At 40.2% G+C, this 27042-nt stretch overlaps 1 protein-coding gene and 1 pseudogene across 2 annotated transcripts in view; both read left to right on the top strand.

The window, feature by feature from the left end:
• The window catches only part of ITGA6 (integrin subunit alpha 6), a 75991-nt gene extending 72246 nt beyond the window's left edge, over positions 1 to 3745 (top strand). For both annotated transcript variants that reach the window (XM_004450037.4, XM_004450038.4), the window contains one exon: positions 1549 to 3745. In XM_004450037.4, coding sequence (XP_004450094.1) covers positions 1549 to 1710 — 162 coding nt within the window. In that variant the 3' untranslated portion in view covers positions 1711 to 3745. The remainder of the gene's footprint in view (positions 1 to 1548) is intronic.
• Positions 3746 to 13473: 9728 nt separating this feature from the next.
• On the top strand, positions 13474 to 25406 carry LOC101417494 (cytoplasmic dynein 1 light intermediate chain 1-like; annotated as a pseudogene).
• The last annotated feature ends 1636 nt before the right edge of the window (positions 25407 to 27042 follow it).

The following is a 27042-nucleotide window of genomic DNA, read 5'->3' as shown; positions in this document are numbered from 1 at the left end:
GGTCAAAGACCATTACTACAAATTATGACTGTCAGCATGATGGAGGTTATGGCCAGCTGCAGAAGATGGTCCTCTACCAAAGTAACCTTCAATATACAAAATTCTAGTCAAGAATGCTCTAAACAGTTTCGTTTCAATATGTTGTAATGGAGTTTGACCTTGTTTCATATTTCTAGAGATTTTATTCAGCCTTTGGTCTCAGCTGATTTTAAGTTCCTGTTTTATTTCTCTTATTTATAAATCCATGGAAATAGGAATTGGCAGTGGTTCCTTTTTCCATTTCTGTGGGCACGAGAGGAAAGAATTACTCTCATAATCCCTTTCCATGAATCCCAATTTTGTAATTCCAGTTTTATGTATCACCCTTAATTTCTTTTCTTTGTTTAATTGGGACAACAGTCACATTTTATAATAGGTACTTTGGCTTTTTTGCACAGGATAATAAATGAGTTGATGGAGAAATGGCTTTAGAACAAAACTTCTTGGTCCCTTTTGATTTAGAAATAACTATGCACATAATTTTATTTTGCCCCACAGCATTTTTATAACACAACGTCATTCAATTTAAATGTTCTGTTCCTGTTGATGTCACATAATAAATATACTAATTGCCCATTCTAAGTATCTTCCTTCCTAGCTGCATTTTTTAATTGAAAACACACCTTTAAAAAAACAAAACACCATGTATATTTAATTCATTTTAAAAATCCATTCAAAAATTTCCAGCTACGTTCTTAATAAGAGTCTATCTTGAATTTTTTAAAATGTATAAAATACATATTCATCAACAATTTAAATGTAAATGGTGTCTTTCTTTTTCCAAAAGAAAGAATTAGAAATTTGGGGGTACTCTGAAATTTGGTGCAATGCTACCTTTTTCAATTTCTGTGACATACACGATTGATTTTATTGCAGGACACAGTTATTACCTGGTTTATTAATGAAACAGTTTAACTTGAAAGCACAACAATAAATCAAGGCAAAGTAAACTACCTTTTAGCTAATGAGAGCTGCAGCCTCAGAGAAAAAGGAGATTCTTAAATTAACCCATTTGAATATTGATATATTCAAACAGTAATTTGTAAAATATCTGTGACCTAATTTTCACTTTAGTAGTAGGAAAGAGGCATGAAATGATATTTGGTTTATAGACTGTGAAAAAAATAAAAATAGAAAGAGTTCTTAAAATTAAAAAGATGTTCTGGTGGTCTGAAAATTAGATATTTCACATATATTGTGATAATAAAAAATAATGAAAGCACTGTTTCATAAACTCTTAAATTTAGTAGAGGCAGTAAAGAGGTAGCTTACACTGTTATAAAATGTAAAGACAAGACGAAAATGGACTTTTCTTCCAGTTTTATCTCTAGTAGCTCTTATATTTTCTTTTCAGATCTATTCGTTTTTTTCTTAAAAGAAAATCATTTCTTTTTTCCTTAGTTTAAAGGTAGCTTAAAGGTAGCTGAACAGAAAGCTTAGATAATCCCATTTGGTGCACTTCGTTTTTCTGAAATTAATTTGTTTCTGTTTCTCTTACCCCTTCTCCAGTGTGGATTCTTTAAACGCTCTAGGTACGATGATAGCGTTCCCCGATACCATGCCGTGAGGATCCGTAAAGAGGAGCGAGAGATCAAAGATGAAAAATATAATGATAACCTTGAAAAAAAGCAGTGGATCACAAAGTGGAATGAAAATGAAAGCTACTCCTAGGGGAGCCAACAAAGCTCCACAGTACCCAAACTGCTTATTTTTAACCCCCATCCCAGAAATTGAAATGGATTGTTAAAGTCCCTTCAATACCTGAATATTGATTTCAGACTGACTACACACAGTACGAACCTACAGTTTTAACTGTGGATATTGTTACGTGGCCTAAGGCTCTTGTTTTGCACAGCCAAATTTAAGACTGTTGGATGGATTTTTCTTTAACTGCCTTAATTTAACGTTGCCAGTGGCCTTTATTTTTGATGTGGCTGCCTTGCCCGTGCTGAGGAAGAGCCTGCCAGGTTTACTCATGTGACATCCTCTGGCTAGAGTTGCTGGAGGAAGGCACCCTCAGGCACCCCCCACCTCAGTCGGCATTGCCTCTGCAAACATTCTTTCCTTAGCATTGGACAACCTACAAGTGAACCAGCCTGCGTTACAAGACTCTTTTGTGCGGGTAGTCGTATTTCCATTTAAAATGCTGTCTTCAGTTAAATGTGCAATAGAAGGCGATGTTGCCAGCCTGCCACCTTTTCTCATATCCTAGATGTGTGAATACTTAATCACGCCAAATGCTTACAGGCTGCATTCTTTCTCTTCACTAAAACACACAGGCACAACAGTCTTGAATGCTAGTTCTACTTGTTTGTACATATTAAGCCCTGGTATTTATTATTATTTTTTACAAACCATTTTGTTACTGACAGGCCAAAGATTCTCCAGTTTACCCTTCAGGTTGGTTTAAGCATTCAAAATTAGAACATGAGAGGTGATTGGTTTGATCTAAATTACTAACACAAAAGGAAAATACTAGTTCTTTCTAAATGTACCAGAGAGTTGTTTTAATAACTTAAGCTCATCTGTAAATTATATGCTTTCTCTGTCACAGCCCCTACCTTTTAACTCCAAACCAGGAAGGTTTGTTTAAGAAATAGGATTAACTGTAGGATGTTTAATTCTTATCAGACATTGGCTACTTTTGAATTTAGAGTTCTGTGTGATATTTCTGGATTCCATTCTGTAACTTTCAGGAACTTTGGAGGTCTTGGGTTTGTTCACCGAACTCCAGTGCAGTTCACTCACTGCTGCAAATACTGTATATTCAGGACTTGAAAGAAATGGTGAGTGCCTATGGTGGATCCAAACTGATCCAGTATAAGACTACTGAGTATCTGATACAAGCCAGTGATTCTAGTCAGATTGAACATTACGGCTTGTACATTTTTAAATGTTATTAGAACCCTTTAAGCAGTGAGTCAGTGTTTTGTTTCCTCCCCTGTCCTTTGTTTCCAAAAATGATATTAGGACTACTTTAACAAGAACTTTAAGTTGTTTAATTGTAAAAATGGAAGAAAGAAAGTTGTTATTCTATACATTCAATAGAGTTTGAATAAATATGAAAGCTGAATTTTTTTTCTTTAATTACTGCGCTTGAAAATGTTAAGTTATATGGGGGGCAACAGAAAACAGGTGCTAATTTGTTTGGATATAGTGTAAGCAATGTCTCAGTCTTTTAAAAGAACAAAAGCAAATTTATATGCCATTGCTTTGGAGTTGTAATTATTTCTTCTTTTCAGAAATCTTGTACTTTTAAGATACCAAGGACATTATTCTGATTGTACTTTAGAATTTTCATTCACAGAAATAGTTATACAAATAATATTTTGTTTACAAAAATGTCTCTGAAACAGGGTCATAGCAATGTTTAAAATCTGTTTCTTGCTTAGGTAACTTGGAGCCTAAATGCACTGGCTTTATAGGCTACTAAAGAAGCTGATATTTTCACAGTGTTATAGACCTTTGTTATAAAAATGAATGTTCTGAAAAGAAGGGTTGGGTGGGTGGGTGGTTCAACAAGAGACAAGAATGTTGTGGGGTTTAAATTTAGAATTGTTAAAATGTCATCTCAAGTCAAGTCACTGGTCTGTTTGCATTTGATACATTTTTATACTAACTAGCATTGTTAAATCGTTCCATGATTAAGAACATACCTGTGGATATTTGTATGAAAGTGTGAAATAAATTTTTTTATGAAAGTGTTCATTGCTTAGTAATACTGTACACATTGTATATATGGAACAAACTGTAACATTATAAATGACAACCTGAACTGTCTTTCTTTTAATTTCATCAAGCCAAACTGAAGTTTGTTTAGCATACCAAATAGTTTTATTTTATTTTTTTAGGACATGGGGATTGAACCCAGGACCTGGTACATGGGAAGCAGGTGCTCAACCACTTGAGCTACATCCACTCCCTGCCAAATAGTTTTAAATGTTTTTATATTATTCTTAGTGTCCCATATAATCACAGATCAACCAAAAATATTAGTGCCCAAAGAAATACAGGTAAATGTAATTGAAGTTTTATTCCCCCCACTTTTGTCTCATCTATTCAGTTGATGCTCAGTTCTCTAAAAAATGGTCTTAAAGATGACTTATTCAAGATACCTACAAATTGGGAGTTGTTTGCATTGACTTATGTTTGTGAAAAATGGGGTATTATTTAGCGGTGATACCATGGTATGACACATAAATGTTCTTGTGGCTAAGGTGCTTCCTTCAGTGAACATATTTTGGATGTGTGAGCAGTTCCGCTGTGACATGTCATCATACTGATCACCAGCACTGGCTTGGCAGAAGTGACCAGTCAAAAAATATTTTCTTCACAAAGGACTTCATTTAGATTTAAGCAGTTTTATGAAACATCTCTAGGTGGGTTATCATAATTTAATTTAAAAAATAATAAAGCATGTGCAGATTGCCTAGTCAGCATGCTCTGGTCTGATTAAGTTTCCAGTCAAAAATGTTTTATCTATCCAGTGTATTAGGTGCTAGTTTTCCATATATTAAGTCTTAGCCTTCTTGGTTTTTTGGGAAGCAGAAGATCAAACGGGTATTATCATCCAAAGAAATGTGAGTGCTGCTTTTGAATAATTTGGGTCAGTGACCATGAACCTGTTTTAGCCACAAGTCACATATCCAGTGACATGGATATGCCCAGATTCTAAGAAAATCCTAGAAAGTTTTTTGTGGGAAGTAAATCATTACCATGTGTAACCATCTATCAGGAGGTGTAGTTTGGTACTATGGAATAAAAAAAACATTGGTTTGGAGGTCATGGTGATGCTTTTTATGGCTCCTGCAATTCTATCCCTTTCCCTCCTCCAAAAATCATACAGGAATGTCTGTGAGTGATAGAGTTATTACAGGAATAGCCTTGGATCCATTTGGGTTCATGAAAGAATCATTACAAACATTGACCATTTATTATTTGTAAAAAATTACTTGTCACAAACTCCATGGTGAGTTACAAACAGCCATGGCTTATGTCATACTTTGTGGTGTGGAAATAATATTTCAGGATGTGGCTAGCTGTAGATGGGGACAGCTTTAAATTGTCCAGGCCAGGGAAATAAGCATAAAACCAAACCTACCCTAAATGGAAACATCTTAATGAGAAATTGGTCTCTCAGTAACCTCATCCATAAAAGGCTAACGTGGGAAGACAGACTGGGATTGATTGCTGTTTTAAAAGAGGAAATATGCATGGCTGTAGATGGCTGGGTCCCACATAACTACATCCTCAGGGCAGAGAAAACAGGAATGTGGAAGTATCCTTTGATCAGCTTGGGTAGCATACAGTAAATGATTAAAGGCAGGTCCTCAAGGCCAAAGGATAGGGTCCAATCCACTGCCTCACACGGAGGAGAAGGCGAGGTTCAAAGAGATGAAGAAAATGACCTTCAGAGTAAGTTCAGAAGAGTGACTCTTATGGAGGAGCTAGTGGGCATCTGTTCTTCCAGTAGTTTCTGGTTCTGGTTAAATGGCAAGTACATGTTTTGTTTCTCCCTTGTACCTTAAAAACCAGGTTTCGCCAGCTGGAAAGGGAATTGACCCAGGTGATAGAGTGGCCGTGCCTCCTACTAGTGGCTGAGGCCAGGTCCACACAGGTATATCCATGGGCCCCTCCAGGAGGAAAGTCATAAAGGGGATTCATGGCTAAATCCTCCGGCCAAGGAAAAAGGAATTGTGAAACAAACCAGAGCAAGAAAACTGGTTGAGTAAAGCCTAAGGGTGGACCAGACAGCACAAAGGGCAAAACTAAGGAGAAAACAGTGATTGCACTGGCATGAAGCAGTCGAGTGCAATTTTTGTGGCAGCAATGCCTCCGTGCCACAGTCTTCACTTTGCCCTTGCCCTGGGGCCATCACTGTTAGGTCAGCTGTGCCAAGGTCGTGGAAACTGGCAGAGACAGACCTATGTTAGGAGAGGTCAGATAAAATTTCTCAGACACTAATAATCCTAGAACATCAATCAGGAATCTCAAACTACAGGGACTACTCTAGTTATCTCAAAGCCTAGCAGGCAACAGTTCACCAGTAACCAGCTTAACCAGCTGATATTTTCAAGGGAGGGTCCTGTTAAGATTCTCCTTCTATAAAATCAAGGTATTTAGATGTGGCTTTATCGGGATTTTTTGTTTTTTGTTTTCAAATTGAAGTAAACATTTCTAAAAATATTAAATTAGGCTCTAAGGATACACATACAAATAAGATACTGGGGGAAGCGGACTTGGCCCATTGGTTAGGGAGTCCGCCTACCACATGGGAGGTCCGCGGTTCAAACCCTGGGCCTCCTTGACCCGTGTGGAGCTGGCCCATGCGCGGTGCTGATGCGCGCAAGGAGTGCCGTGCCACGCAGGGGTGTCCCCCGCTTAGGGGAGCCCCACCTTCAAGGAGTGTGCCCCGTAAGGAGAGCCGTCCAGCGTGAAAGAAAGTGCAGCCTGCCCAGGAATGGTGCCACACGGAGAGCTGACACAAGATGACGCAACAAAAAGAAACACAGATTCCTGGTGCCCCTGATAAGGATAGAAGCAGTCACAGACGAACACACAGCGAATGGACACAGCAGACAACTGGGCGGGAGGCGGGAGGGAACAAAAATAAAACGAGTAGATGGGACTGAATGCTGAATTCACTTTACTATAGATAGAATGAAAAACCTTGAATTAAGACATCGGTAGCTGACATATGGTTAATACCTGATCCTATATGAGTGGAACTTGCCTCTGAAACCAACCCCCATTCAGAAAAATATCTTGGAGTAGTAATTCTGAACATCTGAATCATCTAGCACCATTAAAAAACCCACAGCCAAGGCTACACACCAGACTAATTACATCAAAATCTCTGATGGTGGGAGTCTGCCATCCCCAGGGGATTCAAAAGTTCAACCAAGGTTGAAAACTGCTGCTTTGGAAGTCATCGGGTGGCCTGAATAAACAATATAGGGGCTCTGTCCACTGTGAGGAAATGCCTCATTTCTGCTTTTGAGCTTCCACTATACTGGGAACAGAAACTGAGATGCTAAAGGCATATTTACCTTAAACTGGAAGGCGATTGAGCAGGGTGCTTGAGAGGATGGCTCTGGAGTCATGCCCAGGTGTGAATTAGTTTCACCTCTGAGAATATAATCTTGGGTAAGTTGCTGACATTTCTGTGCCTCAGTTTCATCATCTGTAAAATGGGATTGATAGTACACACCTCATATATGTTTTTAAGGAATAAAGGTTAGCTTATTTTTATTACCCTTGTTATGTAGAATCATAAAATGTTAAGCTAAGAAAGAGCCATGGAAATCTAGTTCTACTTCTTGAATTCACAGAGGGGAAAGAGTTTATTTCACTTGTCACTGGACCGGTTGTCTTCTTACTCTTCAATTTCTATCAACCCAACCCTTGCTAGTAGTTGTTAATAGCAACAATCTTCAAGGGTAAGTACACGTCACTAGCTAAAATTTAAACTGCTTATCAACATACATCATTTTGGAAAAACAAAACAAAACAAACATTGACCGTAGCCTTATGTTAAAAATTGCCTTAGCCTTCATACTGTGTCAAAGATGCAGATTGGGGGAAACGGACTTTGGCCCAGTGGTTAGGGCGTCCGTCTACCATATGGGAGGTCCGCGGTTCAAGCCCCGGGCCTCCTTGACCCGTGTGGAGCTGGCCCATGCACAGTGCTGATGCGCGCAAGGAGTGCCGTACCACGCAAAGGTGTCCCCCGCGTGGGGGAGCCCCACGCGCAAGGAGTGCGCCCGTGAGGAAAGCCGCCCAGCGTGAAAAGAAAGTGCAGCCTGCCCAGGAACGGCGCTGCCCACACTTCCCGTGCCGCTGACGACAACAGAAAGCGGACAAAGAAACAAGACGCAGCAAATAGACACCAAGAACAGACAACCAGGGGAGGGAGGGAAATTAAATAAATAAATCTTAAAAAAAAAAAAAAAAAAAAAAAGATGCAGATTGGGGTTAGGGTCAGGGTGGGCCCAGAAAGTCAATGTGTTAAGATAATCTAGGCATCCTAAAATTGCTTGGTACTGATTCTTGACTATATATATATATGTTTATATATAATGCATTTATGTCTATACATACATATAAATAGATGTTTTTAAAAACAGTATAAAAAGATCAGTTTTTTTTTTTACTCCTCAGAGTTCTTTATACACTATCAATTCTTTGGTTCCCTTTAGTGGGAAAGCAAGCTGTGCAGAAGAGGAAATGCTCACAGAGCCCACCTCATTTGAGTCGCAACATGTATATTAAACCAGAGTTTGTCATTAGAAGAACATTGTTTTAAAACTCCCATTTCTGCCTCCCTGGTGTCACAGTAATGCATTGCCTATGGGGCCATTTTCAGGACTTGAAGTTGTCCTGAATGATATTGCAGTGACAGATGCAGGACATTATATGTCCTGCCATAACCCACTGAATGGACTGGGAGAGAGTGTAAGCTACAAAGTAAACTATAATCCATGCTGTGTAGCAGTGCTCCAAAATGTATTCATCAAATGCAATGAATGTGCCAAACTGATGAAAGAGGTTGTTGATGTGGGAGGAGTTGGGGGGGAGGGGAGTGGGGTATATGCGAACCTCTTATATTTTTTAATTTAACATTGTGTGTGATGTATCTTTAAAAAAAAAAGATAATTTTAAAAAAGGGAAAAAAAACTGTTAAAGGCAAAGAAATGCATTTGCCCCTAGGAAATCTAGGGAATTGTTTGGTTCCAGGGTATCATCAAGCTGTTGATGGAACTGAAGTTCTGGGCAGCTTACCTAACTAGGGAAGTCAACCCCACTTAGGAAATCTCAGCAACAGAGTGGTTAGGAGCAGTGCTTCCCAAACTTTGCACGCCTAAGAATCACCCTGGGATCTTGCTAAGAGACAGGTTCTGATTCAGGAGGTCTGCGGCCGAGCCTGAGATTCTGCATTTCTAACAAGCTTGCAGGTGCTGCAGTGTTGCATGTCAGGTAGCAAGGATCTTTAGAGTCAGTCTTTGTTAGGTCTCTGCTGCTCCCTACTTGTGTGACCTTGGGCAAGTTTAATAACACCCGATGCCTTAATTTCTTTATCTGTAAAATGACATATGGAATAACTAGGATTATAGCCTAGGCAACCAGGGAATAAACACCATCCCACCCATCTCTACACAACCTCCATTCTCCTCCATCCCCCTTAACATTCTCAGATGTGTGGCTAAAGGGTAGCCAGGCTCATTTTCATCTTTATTGTACCCAACTCTATAGCTTCCATTATCTTGATAGGATAGATGACATTTGTCTTGGGCCACTCTTGTAAGCCATGCATTCAAGGTGCCCTGCTCTAAGCAAAATCCCATCACACCTGAATGGTGTACGGTGTGCCAGTTCTAGTAGCTGAGCCACAGGAGCAGTGATATGTGCATCTGGTTATAGTAACTTCTCTAAATTAAAAATAGAACAAAAGTTGAGATGAAGTTAGGCTGGCTCTGAGAGTTAAGCTTTCACAATTTTGTTTCCTTTCTCAAGCAGCAATTATTCTTCAGTTTTCCTTTGCCTGTTCCCACCAAAAACAACCCAACTACCACTGCCAGAAATCGAACAAAAATAAATAAAACTGCTAAGCCCTTTTGGTATATACCTGTGTATTGACTTGCTCAACCTCCATTCCACCATCCTTCCAGTTGGAAGGGTTAAAAAGATATTTGTCCAGACCTTGTAGCTATGGTTTTACATGTGAATTAGAGACTATGAATTAGATACCTTCACTTCAGATCAGAATGGTGGACTACAATGGCTGTTTTTAGTCATGGAGACATGAGGTTTTTCTGTGTCAATATTCAGTGTCCTCTAGCTTTCTGTCACATAAGGGTTAACTGGCTGTGGTCTCTTTATTCCATTTTCCTGGCCTTGGATTGCAGAAGACAGTATTTGTCTTTAACTCAGTTTCTACAGACCACCTCTGAGCTCTCCAGGGGTGATATTATTCTGGGAATTGCCCTCACAGGCCCAGACATACTTCATTTTATTGTACTACGCAGGTATTGCTTTTTTTTTTTAAACAAATTGAAGGTTTGTAAACTCTGGGTTGGAGCAAGTCTATTGGCACTGTTTTTTCAACAGCATGTGCTCACTTCATGTCTCTGTGTCACATTTTGGTAATTCTCCCTATTTCAAGCTTCTTCATTATTATATATGCTCTTGTGATTTGTGATGTCCTATTGGAATTGTTTTGGGTCACCATGAACTACACCCATAAAAGATAGCAAATTTAATTGGTAAATGTGTGTGCTTGACCAACCAGCTGTTCCCATTTCTCTCCCTCTCCTCAGGCCTCCCTATTCCCTGCAGCATAACCATAATGAAATTAGGCCAATTAATAACACTTTAGGTGGTCAAGTGAAAGGAAGAGTCACAGGTCTCTCACTTTAAACCAAAAGCTAGAAATGATTAACTTAGTGAGGAAGGTATGTTGAAAGCCCAGATAGGCTGAAAGCTAGGCCTCTTGCACAAAATAGTTAGACATGTTGTGACTGCAAAGGAAAAGTTCTTGAAGAAAATTAAAAGTGCTGCTTCAGTGAAAAAGTGAGTGATAAGAAAGTGAAACAAGTTTTTACTGATGTGGAGAAAGTTTTAGTATTCTGGATAGATCAAACCAGTCACAACTTTTTCTGAAGCCAAAGACTAAACCAGAGCAAGGACTTAACTCTCTTCAATTCTAAGAAGGCTAAGAGAAGTACGGAAACTGCAGAACAAAACTCTGAATCTAGCAGAGATTGGTTCATGAGGGTTCAAAGAAAGAAGCCACCTCCTTAACATAAAATTACAAGGTGATGAAGCAAGTACTGATGTAGAAGCTGCAGCAAGTTATCCAGAAGATCTAGCTACAAGCACTAAACAACTTATTTTCAATGTAAATGAAACAGACTTATATTGGAAGAAGATGTCATCTAGGGCTTTTCATAGATAGAGAGGAGAAGTCAATATCTGTTTTCAAAACTTTAAAGGATAGGCTAACTCTCTTGTTCAAGGCTAAGGCAGGTGGTGAGTTTAAGTTGAAGCCAATTCTCATTTACCACTCCAAAAATTATAGGGTCCGTAAGAGTTATGCTAAGTCTACTCTCCTGTGCTCTATTTTTTTAAAAAAGGGATGATAGCACATCTGTTTACAACAGAGTTTACTGAATATTTGAAGCATATTGTTGAGACTTACTGCACAGGAAAAAAAAATTCCTTTCAAAATTTTAGTACTCATTGACAATGCACCTGGTCACCCAAGGGCTCTGATGGAGATGTACAACAAGATGAATTTGTTGTTTTCATGCCTATTTACACAACATCCATTCTGCAGCCCATGGATCAAGGAGTCATTTCAACTTTCAAGTCTTATTACTAAAGAAATACCTTTTATACAACTTTAGCTGCCATAGGTAGTGATTCCTCTGGTGGACCTGGGAAGAGTAAATTAAAAACCTTCTGGAAAGGATTCACCTTCTAGATGCCATTAAGAACATTCATGATTCATGGGAGGAGGTCAAAATATCAACATGAACAGGAGTTTGAAAGAAGCTGATTCCAACTCTCATGGATGACTTCAAGGGGTTCAAGAATTCAGAGGAAGTAACTACAGATGTGGTGGAAATAACAAAAGAACTAGAATTAGAAGTAGAGCCTGAAGATGAGACTGAACTGCTGCAATCTCATTATAAAATTTTAATGGCTGAGGAGTTGTTTCTTATGGATGAGCAAAGAAAGATGTTTCTTGAGATGGATATCTGCTCCTGGTGAAGATGCTGTGAACATTGTTGAAATGACAACTAAGGACTTAGACTATTACTTAAACTTAGTTGATAAAGCAGCACCAAGGTTTGAGAGGATTGATTCCTATTTGAAAGAAGTCCTACTGTGGGTGTAGCAGTTTGATACTGTTTATGAATTCCAAAAATAGATATCAGATTATGTTTGTAAATTGGTCTGTTCCTCTGAGTACATTAGATTGTATTGGATTCAGAGGTTTCAGTATTACATGATTAAATTATGATTAAAATTTTGATTGGGCCATGTCAGTAGGATGTTAAGTCCCTGCCCCCTTGGTGGGTGGGAACTCACAGAAAAAGGAACAAGGCAGAGGAGTTAGTTGGAATTTTAATACTGGAGCCCCGGGAAGTAAATACACAGAGAAGCAGATACATGAGGAAAGAGAGAAGTTTCCTTTAGACTGGCAGAGGCCTCAGGAACAGAGATGAGCCATTTGCCTGATAATTTACAGCTGGCCTTGTGGAGAGAGCAGAGCAGCTGAGCCCAGAGAGAAATGAGCCCAGGAGAGAGATAAGACTTATTCCAGTCTACACCTGATATTGGAAGAAGCTGGGAACATGTAGCCTTAAGAACAAGAGGAAGCCTGAACCCTTGCAGATGTCGGCAGCCATCTTGCTCTAACAAGTGGCAACAGACTTTGGTGAGGGAAGTAACCTAGGCTTTATGGCCTTGTGAATGTAAGCTTCTATCCCAAATAAATACCCCTTATAAAAGCCAACAGGGGAAACGGACTTTGGCCCAGTGGTTAGGGCGTCCGTCTACCATATGGGAGGTCCGCAGTTCAGACCCCGGGCCTCCTTGACCCATGTGGAGCTGGCTATGCGCAGCGCTGATGTGCGCAAGGAGTGCCGTGCCACACAGGGGTGTCCCCCGCGTGGGGGAGCCCCACGCGCAAGGAGTGCGCCCGTGAGGAAAGCCGCCCAGCGTGAAAGAAAGAGCAGCCTGCCCAGGAATGGCGCCGCCCACACTTCCCGTGCCGCTGACGACAACAGAGGCAGACAAAGAAACAAGACGCAGCAAAATAGATACCGAGAACAGACAACCGGGGGGGATTAAATAAATAAATAAATCTTTAAAAAAAAAAAAAAAAGCCAACAGCTTTCTGATATTGTGCATCAGCCTCCCTTTGGCTGACAAATACAATGGGTAAAATTCTATTAATATTAAACAATAATATTTGTCTACTGAGAAATCTTTTGTGAAATGAAGAGGCAATCACTAAAGCAAACTTCATTGTTGTCTTATTTTAAGAAATTGCCACAACCTTAGCAACCACACCCTATTTAGTCAGCAGCCATCAGCTTGAAGGCAAGACCCTCCACAAGCAAAATGATTACAACTTGCTGAAGGTTCAGAAGGTGGCTAGCACTTTTTGGTAATAAAGTATTTATTTTTACTTTTTCAAATGCATTTTAAATTATTTGGTTTTTCTTTTTAAATTGTTCTGTTTTTTATTTTATTTTTTTATTTTTCACAAAGTATTGTGATAGGTGAAGCTTTTTTTGCTGCTGCTATGCAAATACTAAAAATGTTGGAATAGTTTTATAAATGGGTAAGGATAGATTTTGGAAGAATTGTGAAACACTTGATAGCAAAGGCCTAGATTACTTTGAAGAGGCTGTTAGCAGAAACATGGACCTTGAAGTTACTTCTGCTAAGGCCTTAGACAGAAATGATTACTGTGTCACTGCAAACTGGAAGGAAGGTGATCCTTGCTTTAAAGTGGCAGAGAATTTGGCCAAGTTGACTCCTGATATTAGATGAAAGGCAGAATTTAAAAGTAGCAAGCTTGGATATTTAGCTGAGGAAATTTCTAAACTAAATGTTGAAAGTGAGACCTGACTTCTCCTTGAAGTTTATAGTAAAATGTGAAAGGAAAAGGAGAAGCTGAGAACTGAACTCCTGGGCAGAAAGAAACCAGAAACTGATGGTTTGGGAAATTCCAAGCCTCAGAAAATGAGTCTCCAGAGACTAGAGTTCCACACAAGGATTTAACTGAACGTGGAAATAGCCAGTCTTTTCAGTGTAAGTCAGGTTTGGACCCATTTACTGCATGCTAAACCAACACGTTTCTAGTGAGATTTGTGTTAGTGAAACCAGTCAGCCTGAAGTAAAAGGGACAAAAAAAAAAAAAAAAAAGAGAGAGAGAGAAAGAAGGAAAAACAACTACAAGAGCAAAACTGTTGAAGCTTAGGTCTGAACTTAAGACATCTTCTCAGGTCAAGAGAGAGAGCCCCCACCCATGTGTGTGGAAAGGGTGAGTTTGCCCCTGCATTTGAAGAGGATGGGCCTTCTGCCCTGTTCAGGGAGAAAGCTGTTGTCCCAGGCTTTAGAGAAGATGTTAGAGAAAGTAGAGAACACTCCCAAGGGATTAAGGAGAGTTAGGTCACTACCCCATTGATCTGAGGGGGTTGGCCCCTGTGCCCTGTAGATTGGGGAGTGTTACCATCACCCCAATGTTCTTGGAGGGTGAGGCCTAGATTTCTGTGACCCCTTATATGCTTGATGAGGCTGGAGCCGTGAAGATGGCGCTGGGCTAGCCCTTGAAGGGATGGGACTCCTGCTCCATGAGGCTCAAAGGAGAAGAAACCATCATTCTATAGATGACTTTCAGACTTTGAAATCTAATGAAGTATGCCCTGATGGTTTTCAGAACTGTTTGGAACCCATGACCTCTGTTTTCCTTACAAGTTCTCCCTATGGCCATGGACATGTCTATCCTGTGACTGTCCCTCCTTTGTATATTGGGAGCAGATAACTTGTTTTCTGAGTTTCACAGGTCTACAGTCAGAGGAGAATTTTGCCCCAAGACAGACTGTATACCTGTAACTGATTGTTAAGAGATTTTGTGCTTAGCAGTGCTGCTGAAATGATATAAGGCTTTTGAAATATTGTAATGGATGATAGAATGAATATATTTTGCATTTGGAAAGAACATGTCTTTTGTGACTCCAGAGGGTGGAGTGTGACAGTTTGAAGCTTTTATGAATCCCAGAAGAGATCATGTTTTTGGAGTTAACCCATTCCTGTTGGTGTGGGACCCTTTGATTGGATTGAATTCAGTTGAGGGCCTTCGATTGGAGTACTTCACCAAGGTGTGATCCAGAGTGGGTCTTTGTCCTCTTGTTGGAGTCCTACATAAATGGGAGAAACATGAAGAGAGACACAGAGAAAGAGCTGCCAGTTTACTCTGCCTTGTGAGAGAGGACTCGAGGATCGCCTACAGCTACAGAAAAACAGAGAAACCCCAAGAGGCTACAAGAAGGGCTGGAGACTGGAATCAGCAGAGAAGTCCAAAGCTGGAGAGACGAACCATATGCATGATCACCCTCAACTGAGCTTGGGAAGAAAGTGAGCCTAGAGAAGGCACAGACCAGCTGCCATTTTTGTCTTGCCACATGACAGGAGTCCAGGATCAGCACAAAAACTGACCTTTCATAAAATAGAGCATTATTGATAATGCCTTGATTTGGACATTGTCACAGTCATGGAACTATAAGATTTGACCTTAAGAAATTCCCATTATAAAAGCCAAACCATCTTTTATATTTTTCCATTGGTAGATTTTAGCAAACTAAAACAACTCTATTTTAATTAAGGTACATATATTGTTTTTTAAGATATAATGCTACTGCACACTTAATAGACAATGGTGGGAAGTAAATGAGGCTCAAGTGGTAGGGCTTCCATCTACCATATGGGGGGATCCAGGTTTGATCTCTGGAGCCTCCTGGTAAAGGTGTGCCTGCACGGCAAACCGGTGCCCACACAGCGACCTGCACAGTGAGCCAGTGCCCATGCGACGAGCCACGCAGCAAGATGATTTTGCAACAAAGAGACACGAAGGGGAGAGTCAAGGCAAGAAGTAACAGAAACCAGGAACTGAGGTGGCACAAGTGACAGGGAACCTCTCTCCATATTGGAAGTCCCCAGGATCGAATCCTGGTGAATCCTAGAGGAGAAAAATGAGAAGAGAAGACCAAAAGAGAAATGGATGCAGAAGATCACACAGTGAATGGACACAGATAGCAAAAACAGCAGAGCATGGGGAGGGGGGAGGAAAAAAAAAAGACTATGGTAGAGTATAAACATAATGTTTATATGTACTGGAAAATTTTTAAAAATCATGTGACTCATTTTTTTGTGATGTTTGCTTTATTATGGGTCTGGAACCGAACCCACAATATATGTATAATCCTCTGAATAATATCCCTTTATGCCAATAATATCTAGAGTGGTTCCTCCTTCTGCACTGAACCCTGACTGATGTGTCCATCCACCCAAAAAAAATGCTAAAAGTTCTAGGAATTGAAAAAATAGGTAGAGAGGAGGTAGCTACCTAATGCTGGGTTCAAAGTACTTTTACTGTTTTCAAGATTAACTTGACTCTCCAAGATATGCCCTAAAACTCACACATTTCCTTCTTTTTTCTTAATCCCAGAGAGGGTGGAGAAGTGTATATTACCTGACTGAAAAAAATTAAAAGAAACAATTAGGAAGTGAGGGTAATGGAAGTAAAGTGTGAGGACTCATTCTTAAAGTTTTTGAAAGAATGCCACATTTCATGGATTGAATGTGCCTATTAAATCCCACTTATGAATTTCAGCAAAAATGTAGAAGTTTTCAGTCAGTAGAAATGTGTGAGTGTAATATCAGAAAACATGTTTCTGCCTGCAGAACATCAGATGGGTACTGAATATGTGCTGCCTCTGCTGCCCCACACCCCTTCTGCTGCTGAAAGGAGCTGCTTTATGCTTTGGAATTCTTCCCTCTCTTAACTCAGTCCATGAGGTTGGGGTGGGGTGGGAACCGCCTCTCCACACCTATCCTCAGTTTCCAGGGGTGGAAACATGGCCCCAGCTGGCCAGGTCAATCGTACTGCCTTTTTTTTTTTTTAAGGTTTATTTATTTATTTCTCCCCTCCCTACCCCACCCCCAACCCCCGCCTCCATTATTTTGCACTTGCTGTCTGCTTTCTGTATCCATTTGCTGTGTATTCTTCTGTGTCTGCTTGTCTTCTCTTTACCCAGCTCCAGGAACCGATCCTGGGATCTTCTGGAGTAGGAGAGAGACATTCAATCTCTTGTGCCATCTCAGCTCCCTGGTCTGCTGCGTCTGTTGTTGTCTGGCTTCTGTGTCTCTTTTTGTTGCATCATCTTGCTGCGCCAGTTCTCCCTGTGGGCCAGCACTCTGTGTTGGCCAGCTCTCCACTTGGGCCAGTTTGTCACACGGGCAAGCTTTGCCTTCACCAGGGGGCCTCGGGAATTGATCCCTGGACCTCCTAAATGGTTGACAGAAGTCCAATTGCTTGAGCCACATCAGCTTTCCATAGTGCATTTCTTGAGTGAGCAGTGAGAGAAGTGCCCACTATGAGACTTTGCCCACTGAGGACTACAGAAGCCTGGTGTTGCTCAGTCCTTTTCTGACATTACTAGGAATGAAGCCGATACAAGGAGAGCAGAGCTGAAATATCTTGAAGAGAAAGAAGAGTAGGACACACTGCACCTGATAAAGTTTTATTTACATAAGACAAAATAGTCTCTTACTCTTTAAGGAAAATTGAGCTGGATTTTCTGTACTTAAATTTGCAAGAGTTCTGCTTAAAACGAAATAAAATCTTTCAATCCCATTGCCTCTCTGGAAGGATTATCAAAAGCAAGTAAGTATTTGGTGATTGTGACTTTCCTTTCTTTAGATGGTTTAGCTAATGGGTTTCTCCCACCTGCCCCCTTAGCTCCAGCTAAGTTCCCTGCCTCCTGCTTCATGGGGAAAATGGACATTTTAAGGACTTCCTCAATGTCCTGCCTAGATTTAGGCCTGGTCTACTTTACTTTAAAACACATGTTCTCTCCATTTGGCTACACAGCCTCAGCATCCTCCCTTGTAAAAACAACAACTTTGTTGGTTAGTGTCTGTCCCATAGAAAGGCACTTAATCAAAAAGAGCTACCCATAATCGTTGAAGAGAGCAGGTAACTTAGCCAAGTTTACACAGTTAATGAGGAAGGCTTGATTCCCACCCAGGTCTGCCTACATCAAATCCTACACATTTGCTAAACACACTGATAATGCATCCCAACCAGAGACATGTCTCTTCTCCCATCTCCTCCAGAACCTCCTTCAGTTAACCTATTCTTATTCTTTATATCCCCTACCCCCAGCATTTAGATATGCTCAAGACTTTCCCATTATAAAATTCGTAAATAAACCCGCTCAACTACATGGTCCTTCCCAATGACTATATTTAATTATCATCTCTATTTCCTCCCTGTAATTTGGCCTTCTTATCACTGTTCTCATAAAGCCATTTATTGCAAAGACATCATCTAAAGTATACTTCTCAGTCCTAATTTTACTTGACTGCTGGAGAATATTTGACAAAACATTTTGACAAAAAAAAAAAGTTTTGTGGTAAAATATATGTAACATAAAATTTACCATTTTAGCCACTTTAAGCATACAATTTAGTGTCACTAAGAACATTTACAATGTTGTCCAATCATCACAACTATATCCAAAATTTTTCATCACCCCAAACAAAAACTCTATCTATTAAGTAATAATTCCCCATCCTGCCCCCTCACCCCCCGTCTCTGGTAACCCCTCATCTACTCTATCTATAAATTTGCCTGTTCTAGATATGTCAAATATCATGCAATATTTGTCCTTTTGTGTCTGGCTTATTTTACTTAGTTTCATGTTTTCCAGGCCTGAGGGACGAAACGGGATCCCTGTTATGGGACGAGCGGGGTCCCTGTTACGGGACGAGTGGGGTTCCGTTGTGGGACGAGAGGGGTCCCTGGCGTGGGGAAAAAAGCCTCGTATGGCCGCTGAGGCTTCCCTCGGGGGCTCCGAAGACGTGGAGGGCGCACGACCCAGGAAGGAGTAGCGGAGACAGGCTGATGGCACAAGTCTGGTTTATTGCGGGAGGGGATGCAGATTTATAGGATTGGGGAGTGGTGTGGCGGGTTCTGATTGGCTAGGGCAAATGCTGTTTCCATATAAGGCAATGTTCTGGCATTGGGCTAGTGTAGAGTATGTGCTAACTCTTGATAGGCTGACACTGTTACTAAGCTGATAGGTGGTTGTAAGCTGTTGCTGGGCAAACAGCGTACTAAGAGATTAGGTTTAAGGGAGGGGGGAGGGGAAGTGAGAGCTGGGCTAGGCGGGAGATAGGAAGGGGGAGGGCGGTGCCGGCTAGCCGTTAGCAGCAAAGGCCTAGTCAGGCGTGGTCACCTTGTCTAGGCCCAGTGGGCAGAGGCGGTGTCACCTCTTGCCGCACTGTTTGCCACTGAGGCAAGCCGGGTGCCCCTCCTCCCACACAGGCCCATCCATATTGTAGCATGTATCAGAACTTCATTCCTTTTTATAGCTGAATAATATGCCATCATATGTATCTACAGCATTTTGTTTACCCGTTCTTCTGTTGATGGACACTTGAGTTTTTCCATCTTTTGGCTCTTGTGAATATTGTTGCAATGAATATTGGTATACAAATATCTGTTCGAATCCCTTTTTTCAATTCCTTTGGGAAATACCTAGGAACTGCTGAGTGATACAATAGTTCTATGTATAACTGCTTTCTACAGCTCCTGCCTCATTTTACATTTCCATCAACAATTCATGAGGGTTCCAATTTCCCCACATCCTCTCCAACACTTACTTTCTGTATTATTGTTGTTGTTATTACTAATATTATAGCTATCCTAGTTGGGTTGAGCTGGTATCTCATTGCGGGTTTGACTTGCATTTCCCTAAAGGCTATTGATGTTGATCATCTTTTCATATGGCCACTCATATTAGAAAGCATTCTTCCCTTGGCTTCTATTCTTGGTCATCCATTAAATAGTGTCATTTGAGGATTGTATATCTGGCTATCATCTCTTCTCTTGTTTCATACCTTCTCCAAGTGATAGCAACAACTCTAATTACCATCTCCATCAGGGAGATTGAGTTGTCTCCCAAAATTCATCTCTCCCTTTCTAATAAAAATGTTAGCTGGACAGATGCTAGCCAGAATAAAAACCATTCTTCCTGATTTTGTTGTACCTGGGTATGGCCATGCGGCATTAGCTTGATATGAATTTTTGAATACAAGCAAACAGAAGTCATGTTGCAAGCTAGAATGCTATTGTTATGGATTGAATCATGTCCCCCGCAAAGACTTGTTCATTTCCTTACCCCCAGTCCTATAGCTATGAACTCATTTGTAAATAGAGATCTTTGAGGATCCTATTAGTGAAAGTGAGGCCAAACTGAATCAGGGTGGGCCTTAATCAATATAACTAGAATTCTTATAAGCAGAGGAGTAGGAGTGAATAGAAGCTAGGAGGAGACAGATGGCCAAGAGGCCGAGGCAGAGATTAAGTTATGCCAGCAAGGCACCCCAGAACATGCTTTCTCTGAAAGCATGATCTTGCTGACACCTTGATTTTGGACTTCTAGCTTCCAAAATTATGAGACAATTCCTATTGTTTAAGCCAACCAGTCTGTGAGTTTGTGGCCCTGGCAATCTAAAACAGTTACCATTCTTGTTATGCTTGTAAAACATTTAAATCAACCATCATCTCTGGTATCTTTAAGGCAGATTACATCCCGGCCAAGAAGAGAGGATAGGAAAAATTCAGAATGTTGACATATGTTGACTGCGTCTTGCTGCTTTTAGTACAGTCCTATGAAACCAATGAGCTTAGGCAGGAACTAGCCAGTTCTAAGCAAAGATGGAAGGGAATACAACTCTGATCAGGGCACTGTTTTCTGCTTGCTACTTAAAATCTTAATTAACTTAAAAAAGCTCTTCTGTATGCAGACAGAAACAATGGTAAGATCCACCATTATTTATGAACTAGTAAGAAAAATGTTGCCAATGACATAATGCTTTCTTATCACTTAGAACTTTATTTTATTGAGTTAATAGGCATATTTAGAAAGATCTGAAATCTATTACTCCTTGTGCATACATAAATAGGATATCTCATGTGCACGTAAATGAAATAAATTGTTTCTCCTAAAATTTCTTTACATTTAGTTTGACTCTTCAGAAGCACCCATCAACTCAGAATAATAAATGTCTATATCTTTAAAATATAGTATCCTCTGCATTGGGGATGCAGCATTTCTTGAGAGAGTGCTCCACTATTATTTTCAGCACTTTCTTCCAAAGGGCTGATACCCATTCTGTAAGTTCTGATGTTCATGCATAGGCAAAGTCAACACCTAGCCTAAGAAAGACTGTGGGGGGACAAAAGTTGTATGCAATGTATTAGACAGCCAAATGGGTGCTGATGCAAAATACCAGAAATCTGTTGGCATTTATAAAGGGTATTTATTTGAGGTAGAAACTTACCAGGAAATAAAGCAAAAGGTACTCCCTTCACCAAAGTCTGTTGCCATATGTTGGAGAAAGATGGCTGCCTACATCTGCAAGGGTTCAGGCTTCCTTTTCCTCTCAAGTCTCAGATTCCGCTAATGTCTCTCCCAGGGCTCATTTCTCTCCAGGTTTAGCTGCTCTGCTCTCGCCACAAGGCCAGCTGTAAACTTACAGGCAAATGGCTCATCTCTCTTCCCAGGGCTTCTGCCATATCTAATGGAGCCTTCTCTCTTTCCTCATGTATCTGCTTCTCTGTGTTCTTCTCCTGTGTGTTTACTTCCCACGGCTCCAACTCAAAACTCAAAACTCTGTTCTCTGCCATGTCTTTTCTCTGTGAGTTCCTGCCCACCAAGGGTGCGGGGATGCAATGTCCTACTGACATGGCCCAATCAAAGCCTTAATAATTATTTAATCAGGTAAAAGCGAGACCTCTGAATCCAATATAATCTAATATGCCAAGACAAACAGACCAGTTTACAAACACAATCCAATATGTATATTTGGAAATCATAAACAATACCAAACTATTACATGTATCAATAAAGTATGGTAATTCATATAGTTCTGAAGAGAGCAAAAACTGTGGTTCTACCTTTTTAAAGTAGGGGCAGAGAGTGGAGGCATCTCAGCAGCCAAAGAGCAGATGAAAAAGAGTCCCCCAGCTAAGCATTTGGTTTCATTTGGTCTCCTGACAGCCATGAGGGAAGGGACTGTCTAGCGCAGTGGCTAGTAAGTAAATGACTAACATCTTCAGGCTTGCCAGTATGCCTGGGCTATGGTTGTTTGCAGATGGAGATAACTGTAAACCAGCTGTGTGACTGAGTGAATCACATAGTCATAATCAGAAGTCTCACCTAATGACTTTGTGCTGAATTATGAAGAAGGAAGACTGACAAGCTTAGAATTTTTGTGTCATTTTGTTTCTTAAGGGAGGATTTTGTTGATATTGTTGTTGTTTTGAGGTGGTAGGAGTGGCGTGAACCTCTTTTCTCTCTTAGGACCACTGAAGGCTCTAAAAGTCTTAATTGCAGAGTCGCCTTTGCTGACTGACCTATCTAAAGTAGCCTCCATACAAATACATACACACACACGCACACACACTGTATCCCAATTCTGTTTAATCCAGTGAAGTAAAATAAAATGGCTGCCTGCATTGGGTTTTACCATCCTCTCTCATGCAAATACTTATCCTGCTGGACCTGGCACACTAGAGAAAATCTTGAATTAAATGACCACAATGGGCATCTTTTGATATACCTAAATTGGTATATTTCTATTCTCAACTAGAAGATAGAGGTTCTCAAACTAAGCAACCCAAATGATATATACTTATTTTAATTGGTACTTGGAAGCTTCCAAACATCTAACTCTAAAATTGCCTCTTTCCAATAAACAAAAACTAAATTAACAAAGACTCATCTAAGCACATTATCAAACTTGAGAAATCATCCGGAACTTCTGACTCAGTTCTAACCCTCCTTAAAACCCATCCTGCCCTCCTCCTCTATGTCCTACCTAACTCCCTTTCTATCATGATCAGATTTCCCAAATCCTACAGAAGACCCAGTCATTTTTGCAAAATAATTAATAATCTTCTCTTCCAGCTTTATGAGCCTAGATACTCAGACGTTTTACCAGTTAATTTACATGACTGCTGGCAAAGGTCATGCCAAAATCTGGATAGATAAAGCTGTTTGGAAAGATTCCTTAAATGACTTCAAAATGAAGAGCTACTGACAAACAGAAGCATTTGTGCTAGCTAAGGAACTTCATAAGGCCATACCCAAAGTTTTCCTCCAAATATTTGGAGAAAAATCCAACAATGTACCAGGAAACTCGATATGAATATTACAACAGGCTTGAAAAAAACTCCATTATTGTCATTAGAGAACAATATTGGAAATTATTCATAATGTGTCTTATTGGAATACCGATAAAATGATAAGCTAAGGAAAGCAATATTTCTGGAAACCATCCCCTAAAATAGCTATGAAAACATATCACAATTGTTTAATTTGTCCCAAGCATAATCCAAAAAAATCTTTCCATACTTCTGAAAGGCATTTTCCCTTATGAACTAGACCTTTTGCAATTAGCAATTGGACTTTATTCAATTGGTTTTAATAATGATTTGTATGTACTCCCATTTGGCCGAAGACTTTCCCTGTACACAAGCTACTACTCCTATCATCACAAAGGTATTATTAGAAAAAGCATAACTGGGGCCAGTCACTCCCTAACTCATGCAGCAATTTCCTAGCTCATTCAGCTTTTGCGGGAAGTGTTGCGATTCCCAGCCCAGATGGCTGCCGCGGGGCAGGTGGGCTTTTCCTGTACCTCTCCGCCCGGAGCCCGGATTAGCCTCGATTCACCGCAGCTGCTTAGTCAGCGGGCGATGAAGACAGGCAGAACCTCTAGTCCTGCATCCTCAGCGAGGTCTCCCCCTCTCCCGCTTTAAGCTCCCTGCAGAGAAGAACGTGCTGCTGGGTGAAGGTGGAGCTGGAAAAACAAGCTTAGTAAGAAAAATTACGAGAATAGAGCAGTACAGGAGGAAAAGGATTAGAATATTTGTACTTAAATGTACATGATGAAGAAAGGGACCATCAAACAAGAAGTAATGTATGGCTCTTAGATGGAGACTTGTATCACAAACATCTCCTTACATTTCCAACTGAATGCCATTTCTCTGAAGGACAGTCTAGCAATGCTGGTTGTTGATATGTCAAAGCCTTGAAATGCTTAGGGTTCTTCTACAGAAATGGGCAAGTGTTGTTAGAGAACGTATTGACAAGTTGAAATTCCTCCCGAAGAAATGAAAGAAATGGAACAAAAGTTGATTAGGGACTTCCAAGAATATGTAGAGCCAGGAGAAGATTTCCGAGCTTCTCCACAGAGAAGAAATACCTTCTCACAGGAAGACGAAGATGACAGTTTGGTTTTACCTCTGAGTGTGGATACACGTGGGCATTCCAGTACTAGTAGTTTGCACAAAGTATGATGCATTAGTGCATTGGAGAAAGAACATGATTACAGACATAAACATTTTGATTTTATTCAGTCACATATCCAGAAGTTTTGTTTACAGTATGGTGTAGCACTTATTTACACTTCAGTAAAAGAAAACAAAAATATAGGTTTAGTATATAAATACATCATTCAGAAACTGTATGGATTGCTCTATAAAATTCCTGCTTCTGTTGTAGAAAATGATGCAGTGTTTATTCCAGCACTGTGGGATAATGATAAGAAAATAGGAATATTACATGAAAATTTTCAAAACATTAAAAGCAGAAGACTGGGAAGCAGATGTGGTTCAACTGATAGAGTGTCCGCCTACCATATAGGAGGTCCAGGGTTCAAACCCAGGGCCTCCTGACCCATGTGGTGGGCTGGCACAGTGCAACGCTGCTGCGCGCAAGGAGTGCCGTGCCACGCAGGGGTGTCCCCCACATAGGGGAGCCCCATGTGCAAGGAGTGCACCCTGCAAGGAGAGTCACTCCACACAAAAAAAGCACAGCCTGCCTAGGAGTGGTGCAGCACACATGGAACTGACTCAACAAGATGACGCAACAAAGAGACACAGATTCCCAGTTCTGCCAAGAATGCAAGCAGACACAGAAGAACATACAGCGAATGGACACAAGAGAGCAGACAACTGGGGAAGATAATTTTGAAGACATCATAACTAAATCACCTGTCTGAATGTTTGTGCATGAGAAAGAAATTGTGGCAGAGGATGACCAAGTTTTTCTTGTGGAATTATGGTTCCTCTTTGCAAAATAAACATCAACTGCAGCTGGAAGGCCTATGGATACCTCACCAAGAGTCCCAGGAGGCTCCCTCAAACACCAAAAAGTTTTGGGTCATCCATTGTTGCCAATGTGTCACCAGTCCCTGCTGGGTGAAAAAAAAATTGATCCAAACATGAAAGCTGGAACTACAAGTGAAGGTATCCTGGTAAATTTCTTCAGTTTGCTGAGTAAATAGATTGGTTCCCCAGGAGGTCCTGGTCTTGGAGGTAGCAGCCCTGAAGCTGGCGCTAGAGGTGGAAACAGTGGTTTGCCACCATCTGCCAAAAAGTCAGGCCTAAAGCCTCTCCTACCAGATGTCCATGTCGAGCTAGACAAAATGCCTGAAAACCAGTTACAGTTTCTCCTACAACACTTACATCCCTTACAGAAGGAGAAACTTCTTGAAGATACCAAATAAAGCCATTGATGCTTTCAGGGATAAGGTAAATGTGCCTCTGCCTTTTCCTTCAAAAGTGGAATTAGAGAACTGGAGTGCTTTTTCAGGTGGACTAAATTCATGTTTTGTTTCTTTTGAGTGTGTGTGGTGGCCCACTTTTATAAAAGGGATGTTTACAGAAGAAAAATTATTCTACACTCTGTTGGATTACTATCTGCATTGCCACTTTGCATAAGGAAGTAATTTTGGAATTTTAAACTCAAAATTTATAGAACTGAAATACAGCCATACAATCATATTCTAAAGGCTATTTAAAAAAATATAAGCGGGTTTAGGAAAGGGCAGAAAATAATATGCAATTTGGGCATTTGACTGACTTGGAAATCCATGCTTATTTTAGTTAAGACTATTAAAATCATTTTAAAATTTTGTGTTGTACTGGAAAAGAGAAAATGATCACTTCTCAGATTTTGCACACCAGTATAAATGAGTGCAAATAAGATGTACTACCACACATGGAATATGCTGAGAAAACTATCAGATAGCATTTGATATAGTAGCCATTGTCTTAATCTGTGATCCTGTAAGTTGTCATCAAAATATGACTTAGATATATTGGCCAAGATTTGTTTTTTTAACTGGGAAGAAAAGAAAGTACACTGCTTAATGTGTAAAATGTGTAAAAGAAAATGTGTAAAAGAAAAATGCAGAGTTTATCAAAATGTAAAGAGTAACAGTCTTTAGAGTTGTATGTGTATATATATATATATATATATACTCCTATATATATGACTCTGCCTTAATATACTACTTTTTTGTTTGTGACTTTCGATTGTGATCAGTTAATAAAGTATTTACTCTCTACCAAAAAAAAAGGAGAATAATTCCAAATTGGTGACCTCCCTCAGAATGTCACAGTGACTAAGGAATCCACTTTATAGGACAAATTATGAAAACAGCAAGCAAAAATGACCTATTCTGCAACATTTTTATTGGGGCTATCACTTCCAACCATCAGGCAATTAAAACTCAGTCAGCTAAATTCATAGAATCACTCAATCTACCATGGCCAAAAGCCTTATCTATAGTCTTATTAAATTAAGATCCACTCCTTTTGGAAAACATGTTATCCCCATTTAAATTATAACAGGGAGACCTATTAAAATAAACTCTGGAATATTATGAGTCCTGCCCCATAAAAGGAAACCCTGTTAGAATTATTCATTTACAGCACACTCACGGGAGGTAAAGACATCCAAAACCACAATCTTCAGTCTGGCAACTCTGTATACTGGAAAAGACACATCCATAAAGATGCACTCCAACCTCGCTGGAAAGGACCCTATCAGGTACTTTCAACAGACCCAAGTGCAGCTAAATTAGAGGTACTGATTCTTGGATTCATGTTTCTTATATAAAGAAAGGTCCCAGACCTGCTTTGAAATCCATTCCTATTGGGGACCTAATGCTCAAAATTGCCAAGGACCAGAAGTAGAGAGCATCTGATGTAGATAGCTATCCCAACACATGGGACCAGACCTGATTTTCATCAGATTAAAATGAACTCAATAACATGTGCTGTAATCTTCATTATTATCCTATAATCTCTTACTCACATTTTTTAACTCCTCCCTCACCCCTTCT

Source organism: Dasypus novemcinctus, chromosome 7 (assembly GCF_030445035.2).
Source record: "Dasypus novemcinctus isolate mDasNov1 chromosome 7, mDasNov1.1.hap2, whole genome shotgun sequence".
In the NCBI taxonomy this organism is placed as follows: domain Eukaryota; kingdom Metazoa; phylum Chordata; class Mammalia; order Cingulata; family Dasypodidae; genus Dasypus; species Dasypus novemcinctus.
The sequence above is the reverse complement of the archived record's forward strand: the minus strand, read 5'-3'. Positions and strand labels throughout refer to the sequence as shown.